The sequence below is a fragment of the Phascolarctos cinereus genome, unplaced genomic scaffold (assembly GCF_003287225.1).
Source record: "Phascolarctos cinereus isolate Bilbo 61053 unplaced genomic scaffold, phaCin_HiC Scaffold_726;HRSCAF=1367, whole genome shotgun sequence".
Lineage (NCBI taxonomy): Eukaryota > Metazoa > Chordata > Mammalia > Diprotodontia > Phascolarctidae > Phascolarctos > Phascolarctos cinereus.
Window position 1 is genome coordinate 418,816,264 of NW_027556098.1, and position 15,360 is coordinate 418,831,623.

The 15,360-nt window shown below is 46.4% G+C and overlaps 1 protein-coding gene across 1 annotated transcript; it reads left to right on the top strand.

Moving 5' to 3' along the window:
• The first annotated feature begins 4,872 nt into the window (after positions 1 to 4,872).
• On the top strand, positions 4,873 to 12,109 carry LOC110219846 (uncharacterized). Its single transcript, XM_078145948.1, is given in 4 exon segments — positions 4,873 to 4,956; positions 5,730 to 5,825; positions 9,973 to 10,545; positions 10,548 to 12,109. Coding segments are annotated over 3 exon segments (2,088 nt in total). The 5' UTR covers positions 4,873 to 4,956; positions 5,730 to 5,788; the 3' UTR covers positions 12,026 to 12,109.
• The last annotated feature ends 3,251 nt before the right edge of the window (positions 12,110 to 15,360 follow it).

Genomic DNA, 15,360 nt, shown 5'->3' on the forward strand with positions numbered 1-15,360 from the left:
GGACTCAACCCAGAAAACAGAAGGAAGTTATGAAGGCAGCAGCTCTGCCTTCTGTCTTCAGAACAGCGTTCCGGAGGATCTTCTTCTCCCCGGGCTGACTTCCCCTGTCACATTTGACTCATGGGAGCCTGCCTGTACTCCCTCAGAACCCTCTGACTTCTGTCTTTCCAAAATCGAAGGATGGCAGGGAGGGTGAATTGGGTAGAACGAGGCACTTGGTGTTGGGTTCAAATCCTGCCTCTGGCGCTTACCATCTCTGTGCTGGGTGACTCTGGACGAGGAGCACAGTCTCTTTTAGCCTCGGCTTTCTCATCTGTAAAATGGAGATAATAACCCCAGTATCCTGGAGCTGCTGGGAGGAGCGGAGCGCTGGGGAAAAGCTAGCAGCTGTTTTTTAGGGTACGTGTCAGAAGACACCCCGTTTTCTCTACTCCGTCACAAACCCTGAGAGGGAGGGGTCCCCTCTCTACAGGCTTCCCGTCGTTTCTGCCCCAGCTTCTATTTTGTCCTCTTAGTCAGGCAGAGTGGAATTCCCCACATTGGCTCCTCCGCCCTTTGACATATGATGTCATCGTTAGGCAGATCAGGAATTCATTGGCTTCTCTGCTTCTGGCAGAGAGAGGCAGAGAGGAAGAGCCTGCACCAGGGTAATTTGTCTGCAGTTATGGAGATACCCCGATAAACTTAAGGCTAAGGGCCAGACTTCCAGAGCCATGTTGATGAAGGAGGTCCTTAACCCGCTTTGTTGACCTGCATTGGGAGGATGGAGCTTCTTTACACCCAGGAAATCACACGTCCAGACAGTTACGTGAATTTTCTTATTGGTTCACCCGGCTACGGCCAATAAATCCGCATAGATCAGAGAGGCAGGCTTTGCTCCACACAGAGCGACCCACCCCACCAGCCGTTGGTGGTAATTACACGTTACATGAAACAAGGGAAAAAAAAGAGATGGCTGCTCATGATGGTGCAGCTGGCCACTCAGAGAAAAAAGGATGCTTGTGAAGGAGAATCTGTGTCATGAACTATGGAGGATAGAGAGTGGATGTGGCCTTCTAGTCGTGCCACATCGAAAGGGAACTCCCGGCCAGCTTCGATAAGAAAGGGAGACATTCCAGAGACTGAGTTTTCCTTTTGTCAGCCGTGAAGTCTTTTTGTATCAGTTAGAGGAGGAAAGAAGTCCATGCAGTCCTACCCAGCAAAACGGTCAGTGCAGAACAAAATGGCGCCAGGTGCGCCGACCCAGAAATCCACTCTCAACAAGACAAAACAGAGCCCTGTCCCTGCGGGGACTCGGGGACTCGGAGAGCAAGGACCCCCTCTGTGATGGAATAACGGCAAGTAGTTGGTCCTTAGAAGCCAAGCACTTGCTGCCTTCTCTGGGGGGTTAGTCCCTTGCTAAGCAGAAGCTCATACGTTTTTCTTCCTTTTGAAATGACCTCATGTCCCCCAGTGGCTCAGCATCTCTTCCCTGCATCCTGGAACCCAAGTGAGTTAGACGCCTACTAGTGGGCATGGGACTTCCCTAAGCTTCTTCCCTTTCTGGTGTCTCTCTCCTCTGCCCCCGGCATCCCCTCCTTTCTTCACCAAGTCTTCCAGGTCTCCTGTGCACTTGGTAATGACCCTGGGGCTACAAGGCTTTTTTTTTGGGGGGGGCAGGGCTAGGCAATGGGGTTAAGTGACTTGCCCAGGGTCACACAGCTAGGAAGTGTCAAGTGTCTGAGGCTGGATTTGAACTCAGGTCCTCGTGAATCCAGGGCCGGTGCTTTATCCATTGTGCCACCTAGCTGGCTCCGCTACAAGACTTTTGAAAGAAATGCAAGTCCCTTTGATTAAGGATCTGTCAGTGTCACTGGGGGAGATAACAAGTCAGTCTGAACACTTAATTCTTGGTAGTTATATGCATTTTTTAAAAAATATTCACTTATTTTTGCAAGCATTTATAATCTGCCTCTCTCCCTGCCCTCTCATCGAACAATTTTAAAAAGTAAAACTCTCATCATAAACATGCGTTGTCCTTTTGCAATGACTACCCATGTATAACTATATCAACTCGCTTGCCTTCTCAATGAGGGGTGTGGGGAGGGAGGAAGGGAGAGAATTTGGAACTCAAAGTTTTAAAAACATGTTAAAAATTGTTTTCACATGTAACTGAGGGAAAAGAAAATACGAAATAAGCAAGGTAAAAATTAAATTAAAAAAACATAAACATGCATTGTCCAGCAAAACAAATCCCCACATTGGTCATGTCCCAAAACCAATGTGTCCTTCTGTGTTTTAAGCCCACCACGTCTCTGGCAGGAAGTGGTCAAGTGTTTCATCTTCAGTCCTAGCATCAGAGCTCCGAATTCTTTCCAAGTTGTTTTTTAATAATGTTGTCATCCTGTAAATCACTTCCTAATTCTACCCAGTTCATTCTGTGTGAGTTTATAGATGTCTTCTGAAACTCTCCACTTCATTGGCTCTAATGGCCCAGCAATATTCCATTACGTTCCCATAATGCAGCTGACTTAGTCATTCCCCCGTAGTTGGCCACCCGCTTCATTTCCAGGTTGGAGTTGCTACCCAAAGAGCTGCCATCAGTGATTCTGGACGTGGGGGGTTTTCTTTTCTCTCTTTTTCCCCTCGTTGACAAATTCTAGAGTCTTCTTCTTTAGTAGCCCAAATCTAGGCCAGCCCAAAGGTTTACACACAGGAAAAAAAGAAAACCAATCTTCAGGAACCAGGATGAAACTATAAATAAATCTTTCTCTTCTGAATTCTATAAAACTTAATGACCATATTAACATATTTTGAAACTTTATACAAAGTAGGGAAAGAGGAAACAAAATTATTCATTTTGCAAATGAGAGGATGTTTTACTTAGAAAACTGTAGGCAACCAAAAAATTAAATTAAACAAATTTGGCAAAGTTACAAGATATAAAATAAGCCCACATAATTAGTATTACAAGCAGAACTCTGCTGGAAGAGAGATGGAAAGAGAAATTCTATTCAAAACAAATACAAAAGGTATAAAATATTTGATAGTGTCAATGAGGAAAAAGAAAAGAAAAAAATAGGGCTTTGTAGAAACCCCCAATCGGGTTAGGTCTAGCTCAGAGGGTAGCTGAAGGACACACCTGAGTACAAAGCCAAGGAAGGTAAGAGGCCTCCAGGGAAGGGGAAGGGGATGATAAGAGGGCCCAGCCCAGAACCCGGCACAGTTAGGGAGCGGGATGTGGATGAGGAGCCGGCAGAGGCAATCCAGGGAAGAGCAGGATTACGGGCAGCAGAGACGTCAGAAGGACAAAGGCTGAGAAGAGCCCGCAGGATTTGGCAGGGACGAGATTGCTGGTCATGACTGTCCAGCAGCTGGTGAGCAGCAGTCATAGCTGACATTTTGATGGTGCGTTCTATTTTGAGAATCACTTTTTCTCACTTGAGCTTCCTGACAGTCACATGGTAGACACTACCAGAATTATCATCCACGTTTTGCAGAGAAAATGAAGGCTCAGAGGCATCGTCCACGGTGCCAGAACTAGTACCAGAGACGGGCTCTGACCTTGGTTCTTCCCGAGTCCAAGGTCAGACCTCGGTTTACTATATCATGCTATCTCTATGAGGAATGGTTTAAAGAACTGGAGCTTTTAACCTGGGGCAGGGGTGGGGGGAAAAAGAAAGGAAAGAAACAAGCATTTCTTAAGCCCCTGCCCTGTGCCAGGCTCTGTGCTGAGCACGTTTATCTCATCTGATACAACAGTTCTGAGAGGTGCATGCTTTTGTTTCCTCCATTTTGCAGTTGAGGAAACTGAAACACACCAAGGTTAAATGACTTGCCCAGGGTCACAAGACTAGCTGAGGCCAGATTTGAACTCAGGTCTTCCTGACTCCAGGCCCTGCAGTCTAAATGAACAGCTGTATTCAGGTATTGGAGGATTTGTCATATAAAAGAGGGTGCACTTTTTTCTGCTTGATCCAGGAGAGGATCTAGCCAGGAGTCCCAGGTAGACATTCGTAATAGTTAGACTTGAGCCAGATGCCCAGGAATAAGAAGCTTCCTACCAGGAGTAAAGACACGTGAAAGTGAAATGAGCCGATGCCTTGGGGGGAAGGGTTCCTTCTGTTGCAGGTCTTCGGATGGAGGAGGGGTAGAAGCTTGGTGGGGACTTTGCAAATGCCTGTTCTGTCCCACTGTGGTCTGCACACCCTCTGAGTCCTCTCAGATTTCATGATTGTCTGTCTTCAGGGCCCTCAAGGAGCCAGGCCGCTTTTCCTCCTTGGGGCCTTCTGTCTCTCCTACATCTTCTCCCCTTCTGTCCCTGCATCGTCCATCCTCACTTCCCACAACCCACAGGGAGATACCTGGGACCCGTGCACTGGCAAGAGTCTGAGGCTGCAGTCAGGAGACCTGGACTGACCATGAAACTTTGCCCCAGTGACTTTTCCTCGGTGGCCTGTTTCTTCTTCTGACTTGTGATGGGCAGAGGCACAGACATTTTTAGGCCTTTCCAGGTCTGCTGCCTCTTGAGCATGGAGTGGTACCAGCTACCTTAGTGTGATTATGATCATGCAATACCAGTGTGATTGTGGTGCTGAGATGACCGCCAGCTGCATGGATCGGCACATCAGCTGGCATGAGGAACCCACTTGGCATTCCCTGGAGGAGAGTGTGAAGGAAGGGGTGGAGGTGTCACATGGAAAGGGCACTGTTCTTACTACCAGAAAGCTTGTGCTGACCCCTGGCTCAGACCCTCACTGTCCTGGTGACCTGTGCTCAAGGGCTTGCCCTTGACTGAAGAAACTGGAAGTTCCTTCCATCTCTAAATCCTTTGTTCTTTGGTGTTTTAGGAGTCACTGACCTTCAGGGATGTGACTGTGGACTTCTCTGGGGAGGAGTGGAGATGCCTGGATCCCTCTCAGAAGGAGCTCTACAAGGAGGTGACGCTGGAGAACTACAGGAACCTCGTATTCCTAGGTGAGGACGGCATCCCAGGGCCCTGGCCCGGCCTTGTAAAGTGGAGGTGCCCCTGAGCCCTCTTGGCTTCTTCCCTTGCTGGGTGACTGAGGGGCTTTTAAGGGGTTAGCAGTTCTGAGAGACCAGAGTTTCTTGAGCCTGAGAGCACACGTTTGCCCCCTGTTCTCACACAGAGGTCTCTGCACAGTGTAACTGGAAACTGAGCGCCCTGTTAGGCTGCCCTGAGCTGTCTCTGCCACCGTCCTCTGTTGTTGGGGACTAAAAATAGAATCGGAGTCACAGAAGCTGAGAGTTGGACTGGCCTCGAAGGCTGTGAGGCCCACTTTGACCCTGAGGAAGGCTGTCCTCCTCAGGCCTACTGCCTGTGATCCTCCAGCCTCTGCTTGATGCCGCTTCCCAAGCTGGCCTGTTCTAGGAGCATGCCCTTCCTGTTAGCCTAAATTTGAGTCTTGGGCACTTCTGCCTGGTACCCATAGTTTTGCCTGCTGGGGTAGGCAGAGAAAGTCCCTTCCTGATAACGTCCCCTAATACCAGGGTAGATTCTAGGGGCTGAGAGGCTGGGCAGGAAATGGACAAAATTAACTAATTTTCTGCCCAGTTCCAAATCAAGCTGGAGCTCCATACCACAGCATCTCTCCTTCCTGGAAATACCACATGGAACTTTCTCCAGAGGTTCTTTGGACAGTCCCTTAGACCTGCCTGGCAGACCCTCATTTCTTACAGGTGCAATTCTGAGATTCTCTCTTCAGCACTTCTCTGTTTATGATAACCAGGGCTTCCAGTCCCCCAAAGAGACGTGATCTCTCAGCTGGAGCGAGGGGAAGCCCCATGGATGCTGGAGAAAGAAAGTGCAAGAGGCTCCTATCTAGGTAAGTGAGGGGAACTGGGCACTGGCGCTGTTCTACGGAAACATTTTCTGTAAACGTAAGACACGTTTTGAAGTATTGCCCAAGGAATGCCCCTGCAGAGCCCCAAGAGCTACGGGGAAGGATGAGGCTGTCTGGCATGGGCAGACACCCTTTCATAGATACCCTTTATTTGAACAAATTATTTTCCTGTTCTACATCAATCTCTCTTTGCCTTTATTCTCAGAAAAAAGTTGTTCCCAGAATGAGATAGCTCTTTCTCCGTCAGTATTCTTTGGGGTTCCCCCCAAGAAGTCATTCTTCCATTAACGCCCTCCTCCATGGCCACATTTCTCATTTCCTAGTTACTAATCACCATCCCAGCCCTGAGAGCAATATCAAAGAAAGAGGACATATGCCCTGCGCTTTCTGGTTTGGGATGAAGACGTAATCATAGAAGCGGCAAGTAAGAATGAGTGCGTCGCCGTGATGGGTAAAGATGGTGAGCCCTACGAGAACAGATGGAAGGGGACGAGGGGAAGGCCCTCAGCCTGGAAGTGAGCTGCCATTCTGAAAAGAAGCCAGGTGTCATGGCGGGCTTCACGGCAGTTCCATCACAGCTGTGTGGACGGCGGACAGAGTTGTGTGGATGGAGGCGCAGCCTCTCTTCACTGGTCTGGCCGCCTGGGCTCACTGTTAGGAAAACTGTCGACAAACGTGAGCAGAAGCCAGGGTGTGAGGAGGTCTCGGTGGGCTTTGATCTGCCTCTTTGGAGGGAGGGAATCCCCACGTTGATGCAGCCACTGAGGCCAGGGCTGAAGTATGGACAGACAAGAATGTGTCCTTCGGAGGATGACCAGGACCCTGAGGAGATTGGAGATCACGCCATGTGAGGAACGGGGGCTGGAGAAGAAAAGCTCAGGGGAGACCTGAGGGCTGCCTCAGATGTTTGAAGGACTGTCATAGTCCAGTGTTTAGTATAGGCCCGGTCACGTAGCAGGTGTGTATAAATGCCTGTTGACTACTTGGCCCCAATGGCAGACGTAGCCTCCCTGGCTGGAAGCTGTCTGTCTCTACAATAAGGAAGTTCAGAACTCGAGGAAGAACCTTTAAATGGTGGTCAGTTCCCCGTCAGCCTGGGGTGGGGCCTTTAAGCAAGGCCACAGTGGCACTTTGCAGTGATGTTACAGAGGGCATTCAAACCCAGGTCCAGGTCAGACAAGATGGCCACTGAGCTCTCTTTCAGCTCTTCAGACACGGGCGGTTGGGGGGAAGGTGCTACTCTGACCTTGCACCAGGCCACCTGAGTTTTATACCAAATACCCAGAGAGCCTTCCGGTGGATCCCGCGTAGCCCACCGCCTGTCGGTCCATCACTGTCGCCTCTCTGGGGGCTCACTTCCTTCCCTGGTCTTCCATGTCCTTGATGACGTCTCCTCACTTCTTTGGGAGGATGCTGTAGCCTCTTTAGAGCATGCTTTGTTTCGTGTGGGAATCACCAAGCCTGTGAAATGTGTCCCTTTAAAGAATGTTCCCTTTCTCCGTTTATGGGCTGACCTGGCACCCACAAAGTGTGGCAGCAGCTGGTGGTCCTGAGCGAGTCCTGAGCGTGGCCAGAAGGACCCAGAGAGGGCTCCTGGCAGAGGCCCATGAGGCCTCCGAGCATGGTTGTGCTCAACCTTAGCAGTAGTAACTCCACCATGAACAAGAGCACCTTGAGTTTCAGATGCTCCCAGACCAGGATGGAGGCATCGTGTGTGACCATTGCTTCTCCAGGTGAAGGAGCAGAGCTCAAAGGGGCCTCGAGAGGTCAGATGGTTTGCATTTGAACCCAAAGCCTCAGGCTTCAGACTCTCTGCTCCCCCCAGTGTGCCACACTGCCCTCATAGTGGGCGCCATGTTTGTGTTGCACTTTATCGGGCTGCTTCTGGCCCATGCTTTGTTTCTGCATGTAATTTTTGGAATCTGTGTGCAGTACTTGACATTTGTCCCTGAGAATAGTTCCTCTTTTTGGCGTGTTAATCCAGACTGCCTCAGGGTCTGTTTGAAACTTGTATTTGTTATCCAGGGTATTATTTTCCAACCTAACTTTGTCTCATCTGCCAGGTGAGGGGTCTGTCTTCTCTGCCTTATCAGTTGGTCAGCAAGCATTTTTAAGTGCTCTTGTGTGCCCAGTACTGTGCTAAGTGCTAGGGATACAAGAAGGATCAAAAATTCGGCCCCGCAGGGGCAGCTAGCTGGCAGTGGTTAGAGCTCTGGCCTTGGAGTCAGGAGACCCGAGTTCAAATCTGACCTCAGACACTTGACACTTACTAGCTGTGTGACCCTGGGCAAGTCACTTCACCCTGATTGCCTCACCAAAAAGCAAAACAAAACATACACACACACACACACACACACACACACACACACACACACACACACACACAACAACACACAACAACAACTTGGCCCCGCCCTCCAGGAGCTCTCTTTTTGAAGGAGCAGAGAACCTATAAACAGTTAGGTACATACAGAATATCTAGAGGGTAACCTGGAGGTCATCTCTAAGAAAGGCCTGAGGGGGAGATGGGGAGGAAAAGAGGACTGGGAGACAGGAAGGGCCGCTGGCAGAAGGTAAAGCTTTATCTGACTCTTGGAGGAGTCCATGGAGAGGAATCGGGTGCGTGAAGACTGGGGAGGGCTTTGAATGCCAAAAATGGGATTTTGTGTTGGATCCTGGGGGCTCTAGGGAACCACAGGAATGTATTGAGTGGGGGGTGATGCGGTCAGGGCTGCATTTTAGCAGAATCACTTCATTGGCTGAATGGAAGATGGCTTGAAGTGGGCGAGGCTGGAGGCTGTAGACCCCACAGCTGCTTTGGCTGTAGTCCGGCCTTGGAGTGATGCGGGCCGGTACCATGTTGGCGGCAGGTGGACGTCATTTAAAACTGTTGGTTTGGAGGAAGCTCAGTGCCTGCCTTAGCGAAATAGAGCCCTTCTGCAGTCTGTCGATCAGCCCACTTGGGGCACCTCCTGGTCTGCTGAAAGAGTGTTACAGATAGGTCACAGAAGTCTAGATAAATGCTGAGTGCATTTGTTTTCCAGCCTGTTGGGTGGAAGGCCCCATCAGTAAAGGAAATGGAGTTAGTTTGACTTGGCTTTTGTTTCTCTTTTCGGTTTTGCACAGACTGTGTGCCTTAGCATTTTGTCAGCTATTTTTGTTCCTCTCATCCACTTGTATCTCCTTAAATTTCTCCTTGCCAAATCATGGAGTTTCAAACACTTCTTTGGGTGACACTCTTATTCTCCAGAATTTCTTGGAGATTAATACCAGGTGCTGTAGACTAGGCTTAACTGAGACCAGGCCCCTGATTCAGGCTTGGGACTGGAACACAGTAAAACACTTGGGGACCATGTAGAATTCAGCAAAAAGAGATTCACTTGGGAATACAAGATTTTAAAGGGATGCAGTCACAGACTCAGATGAAGGCTGCTTCCCTCCCTATTCACCAACATGACAGCTTCTGGTCAGGGAGATGGCTTGAGAATTCTGTCAATCCTAGAGACCCCAGCTCCTTTTAGACTTGGCTTTCTATACCCCAGGAGCCCAGGAAGCCACCCCAGTGGTTTGTACCCAGTGTCCAAATACTGAGGACAGCATGCTCAGTGCCCAAGAGAAACCATCCAGGCCATGTAAAACATGCTGCTCCCAGCAGCCAGGGCTTCCTGCACACATCCGTGCCTGCATGTCCTTGTGCTATCCTTGGATGTAGTTGTTGTGTTCCTGAAGACTTGAAATCATTCAGTTGTACCTGTTAAGGATGTTCAAGGGGCACAGTGAGGGCTTCGGGGATCGCTGAGTCAGCAGTCAGGACAGGGGAGTGTTCCTCCCCAAGTTGCCCTGAAGAGCAGTGTCACTTTGGTCACATCATCTAACCATCCTGGGCTACAGTTTCTTCTGTGAAGTGGGATGCATAATAGTACCTGCCCTGCCTATTTCACAAGGCTGGGTCCACTAGTATGATTCACATAAAAATACTTTGCACAGTAAATCACTCTGAATTTGAAATCATGGCATTTTATTGTTGTTCATTCTGCCCTGTAGACTACTTTCTTTGTCTGAGGAGATAGCAAATTAAATGTAAACAGGAGAAGGAGAGGATTTACTTTTTTTTTTAAATATCTTTCAGATTGGGAGTCTAAACCTGAAACCAAAGAGTTTACTGTAAAGCTGGGCATTACTATGCAAGAATCATCCCAGGAGAGATTCACAAGCACCAGTTCCTGGGACTTCAAGGTGGGAGAAACCTGGAAAAGTGATGTCCTATTAGGAAAGAAGTGCAAGCAGGAGAGTCATTCCAAGGAATTATCATTTCATTCCAGGAAAATTCCCAGGGATGTCAGAGGCCTTGAATGTAATAAACTTGGGGAAAGCATCAGTCTGCGGCTAGTCTTTTCTGAAAAACAACATACAGTTCCTATAGCAAAGAGTCAAAATAAATGGGATGCATTTGGGGAAAGCTTCAGAGAGCATTCAAGCCTAATGAAGAAATTTGCCTCCGGAGAGGTACAATCCAAGTATAACGAATGTGGGGAACTCTTCAGTTATCAGACAGACCTCATTCAGTGTCGTAGTAAGATTGCTGGAGAGAAACATTATGAGTGTAATGAATGTGGAAAGGCCTTCAACCTGAGCACAAGCTTTATTAGACATCAGAAAACTCATACTAGAAAGAACCATTATAACTGTAATGAATGTGGGAAGACTTCACCCAGAGCACAAAGTTTGTTTACCATCAGAAAATTCATACTACAGAAAAACCCTATAAATGTAATGAATGTGGCAAAGCCTTCAAGCAACACTCATCCCTTAGTTACCATCAGAGAATACATACTGGAGAAAAACCATATGAGTGTGCTGAATGTGGAAAACATTTCAGTCGGACACCAGACCTTATTAGACATCGGAAAATTCATACTGGAGAAAAGCCTTTTAAATGTACTGAATGTGGGAAGGCCTTCAGCCAAAGCACATATCTGACTGTACATCAGAGAATTCATAATGGAGATAAACCCCATAAATGTAATGAATGTGGAAAAGCCTTCAACCAACAATCATCCCTTAATTACCATCAGAGAATTCATACTGGAGAGAAACCTTATGCATGTAGTCATTGTGGAAAGGCCTTCAGCCGTAGCACAGATCTTATTAAACACCAGAAAACTCATAGTGGAGAAAAGCCTTTTAAGTGTAATGAATGTGGAAAAGCCTATAGTCAGAACACAAGACTTATTTACCATCAGCGAATTCATACTGGAGAGAAACCCCATATATGTGGTGAATGTGGTAAAGCCTTTATCGATAGCTCATCCCTTAATATGCATCAGCGAATTCATAGTGGAGTAAAGCCATTTGAATGTAATCAGTGTGAGAAGGCCTTCAGCCGAAGCACAGACCTTATTAGACATCAGAAGATTCATACTGGAGAAAAGCCTTATGAATGTAATGAATGTGGAAAGGCCTTTAGCCAGAGCACAAACCTTACTGTACATCAGAGAATTCACAATAGAGATAAGCCTCATAAATGTAACAAATGTGGGAAAGCCTTCAACCAACATTCATCTCTTACTTACCATCAGAGAATTCACACTGGCGAGAAGCCCCATAAATGTAATGAATGTGGAAAAGCCTTCATTGATAGTTCATCCCTTACTTATCATCAGAGAATTCATACTGGAGAAAAACCCTATGTATGTGGTCAGTGTGGGAAGGCCTTCTATCGAAGCACAGATCTTATTAAACACCAGAAAACTCATACTGGAGAAAAGCCTTATAAATGTGATGAATGTGGGAAGGCTTATAGCCAGAATGCAAAGCTTATTTGCCATCAGAGAATTCATACTGGAGAGAAACCACATAAATGTAATGAATGTGGCAAAGCCTTCAATGATAGCTCATCCCTTACTGTACATCGGAGAATTCACAGTGGAGAAAGACCTTATGAATGCAATCAATGTGGGAAGGCCTTCAACCGTACACCAGACCTTGTTAGACACCAGAAAATTCATACTGGGGAGAAACCTTATAAATGTAATGAATGTGGCAAGGCCTTTAGTAGGAATACACTACTTATCTACCATCAAAGAATTCATACTGGAGAGAAACCCTATGAATGTAATAAGTGTGGTAAGGCCTTCAGCAGAAGCACGCACCTCATTAGACATCAGAAAATTCATATTTGAAGAAATCATTGTAAATAAATGTGGAAATACATCAGCTTTAGGAGTTCAGCAGAACTCACAGCTGAAAGCAACCCCTTCAAATGTAGTCAAAGTGGGAAAGCTTTCAGACAACATTTATCCCTTATTCATCATCTGAGAAGTGTATTGTAGAGAAACCCTACAATGTAATGTGGAAAGTCTTTTGACCCAAATAGATTTCTAACCATCAGAAAGTTCCTAATAAATGTGATGAATATTGGAAGACCATATCCAGTGACTCTCTGTTACCTCTAGGATAAAATACAAGCTCCCTTTCCTGGCATTACCCTTCCACACTTATTTCATGTTCCTTTATGCAGTCTACACTGATGCTACACTGGCCTGTTTGCTGTTTCCTGAACCAAGTTTTCCATTCTTCCCTCTGCCTTTGTATGTACTGTGCTGCTCGCTTGAAGTATCTACTCCTGCTCATCCCACCTTTTAGAACTCTCCAGTTCCTTCTGTGCTCCTGATCATTCTCTTACAAGCTCAGTTCCGATGTCCCCTTTTCAGGATACTTTTCATAATCCTTCTAGGTACTCTCTTTTCCTCTTCAAATTACTTTTCACTTACTCATGCAAATAAAATATTGTATACGCTCTACAGAATACAAGCTTCTTGAGAGCAAGGATTCCCTTTCCTTTTTTTTTATCCTCAGTGCCCAGCAAAAGTCCTTACTCCTATGTGCATGTGGTAGGTGCTTAATAAATGGGTATCAAGTTTGGTTTGAAGTGGAAGGAACAGGCTGGGGTTACAGAGACTGCCTGATTTTGCACCACCTTAAAGTGAGAGAACAAGTAGCAAAAGAGTTCGATTGAAATATAAGTCTAGGACCAAAACAAACAAACAAACAAACAAAGACATCTTGCATCCTTGTCTTTCTGTGGGAAGAAACAAGTCACAGGCTTTTCCCAGTGGTTATTACATGTATTTCCCAGTTATCTAAGTCCTTAGTATTAGTGTCTTGCTATTTTTCGCCTTGCCTGGTATTATCAGAGTTATTGAATCAAACAGGATGTGCCATAGGCATCCCAGACTCGGTATATTCAAAATAGAATTCATCTTCCCCTAAACCTGTCTCTTCCTGGTTTACTTATTTCTGCTAGAGTCACCCCATCCTGCTGTCCCTCAGGTTTGTAACCTCAGAATCATTCTCAACTCTGCCCTTTCTGTCATTCCCGTACCCGGTTAGAACCTCAGTGATTCTACCCTCGGGTGATTTCTTGCATCTTTCCTCTTCACTTACTCGGCTCTCGCCCTAGTTCAGGTCATCAATTGTTGCTTGGGCTTCAAAAACCCACTTAATTATACAGCTGCCTCCAGTCTCTCCTGCCTCAGATCCATCTTCTGCATAATTGCCAAATTAATATTCCTAAAATCTCGGTCTGACTATATCACTCTCCTATTCTTGGAGTTCCCGTGACTCCCTCTTGCCTCTAGGATAAAACACAAATTTCCTTTTGGCATGCAAAGCCTTTGACAGGCCGAGTTAAGTTTATCCTTCTAGATTAATGGCATATTCCCCTCTCCCCTTCTTCACATACTATTCCAACCAAGCCGGTCTACTTATTTCTTCTACATGATATTCCATCTCCCAACTCTCCCATTACATGGACTGCCCGCTACGTATGGAACTCATCCTTCATCTATATCTATTTGGACTTCTGGTTTCTGTCAAGTCTGGGCTTGAGAGCTGCTTCCTAAAATGAAGCCTATCCTCAACCCTAGTTGGTAATTTCACTCACCCAAAATTACTTTGTGTATTTTCAGTATTGTTTTCCTCCAATAGAAATAACCAGGCAGAGCGGGTTTAAAGTTTCATTTTGCTCAACTCAGTCAAAGGCTTTATAGTCAACAGTCAAGCACAGTGGAATCTTGTTTCCTCTAATCATAGATTAGGGACCTTACAGGTGCTCTAGTTAAATATCCCTACTGTAATGAGAAAAGCCTGGAACAGGTTAAGTGATGGCCAAGCTTGCACATGTAGTGAGTAGTAGAGCTAGCATTTATACAGCACTTTAAGGTTCACAAAGCACTTTATAAATCTCATTTGATACTCACAGCCATCCTTGGAGGTAGATGCTGCTGTTGTCCCCATTTTACAGATGTGGAAATGGAGGTGGCGTTAAGTTACCCAGGGTCACGCAGCCCGTATATGTCTGAATCTGGATTGGAATTCAAGTCTTCCTGACTCCAGGTCCAGCACTCTATTTACTGCACTACCTGTTTACTCTCAAGCATTTTCTAAATAAGCAAATATGTGCAGATTGTGTGGTGATCGATGCTCTGAGATTTTCCCCCCACTTACCTTGCCCTCTTCCAGAAACCTGGAGAACTAATTCCTCATCGCTGCCACCCTTTCACCCCAACTTTTGTTACTCCCTACACAGACCTCCATTATGTATACATGACCTAGTCCTGCTGGGTTTTTTCTACCTCCTCATTAAACCCCTTCAGTACCGGGAGATTCTAAGTGTGACGGTTCTATTGTCCTTAAAACCCGTTACAAAAATCCTTGCGCATCTTTTCCATTGTTTTGCCCACGGACCTCCTTCCCAGCTGATAATTTTGCTTAGTTTGCCTTCTTGCTAAACTTCCTTGAAGCTCAGTTCCCCCCTAGCCTGTCCAGCGCCAGGGCAGCTAGAATGCTGGGCCTGAAGTCAGGAAAACTCATCTTTCTAAATTCAAATCTGGCCTCAGACACTTCCTAGCTGTGTCACCTTGGGCAAGTCACTTCACCCTAATTACCTCAATTCCTCATCTTTGAAAAGAGCTGGAAAAGGAAATGGCAAACCACTCCAGGATCCTTGCCAAAACCCCAAATGGGATCATGAAGAGCCAGGCACAAGTGAATAATAACAACACTGCTTGTAATCTTCCTTGGATCATAGATCTAGAGTTGGAAGAAGTCTCAAAGGCCCCTTGTTTTACAGATGAGGAAACAGATCGAGGAGGTTAAGAGACTCGCCTATGGTCATCCGAGCTGTGAGTGTCAGAAGTGGGACTTGAAATCAGGACCTCTGACTGCAGAGCAAGGCTCTTGCACTGCGCCATACTGCCCCAACCCTCCTCACCTCTCCGTAAAATTTCAGACAGGAATTCATATACTAAACTGGCAAGTTGATTGAAACCAAGACATGACTTTTTTTTTGCAAAAACTAAACAGTGATAATTAATAGATCCACCTTTTTTGAAAGAAATGACTCAAATTACCAAATGGGAAATGAAAGACATTATAAGCTGGAGGATATCCTGAGGAGGGCAACCAGGATTGTTGCCCAGGCTCTTAAGTTAAGTGACTTGCCCAGGGTCACAAT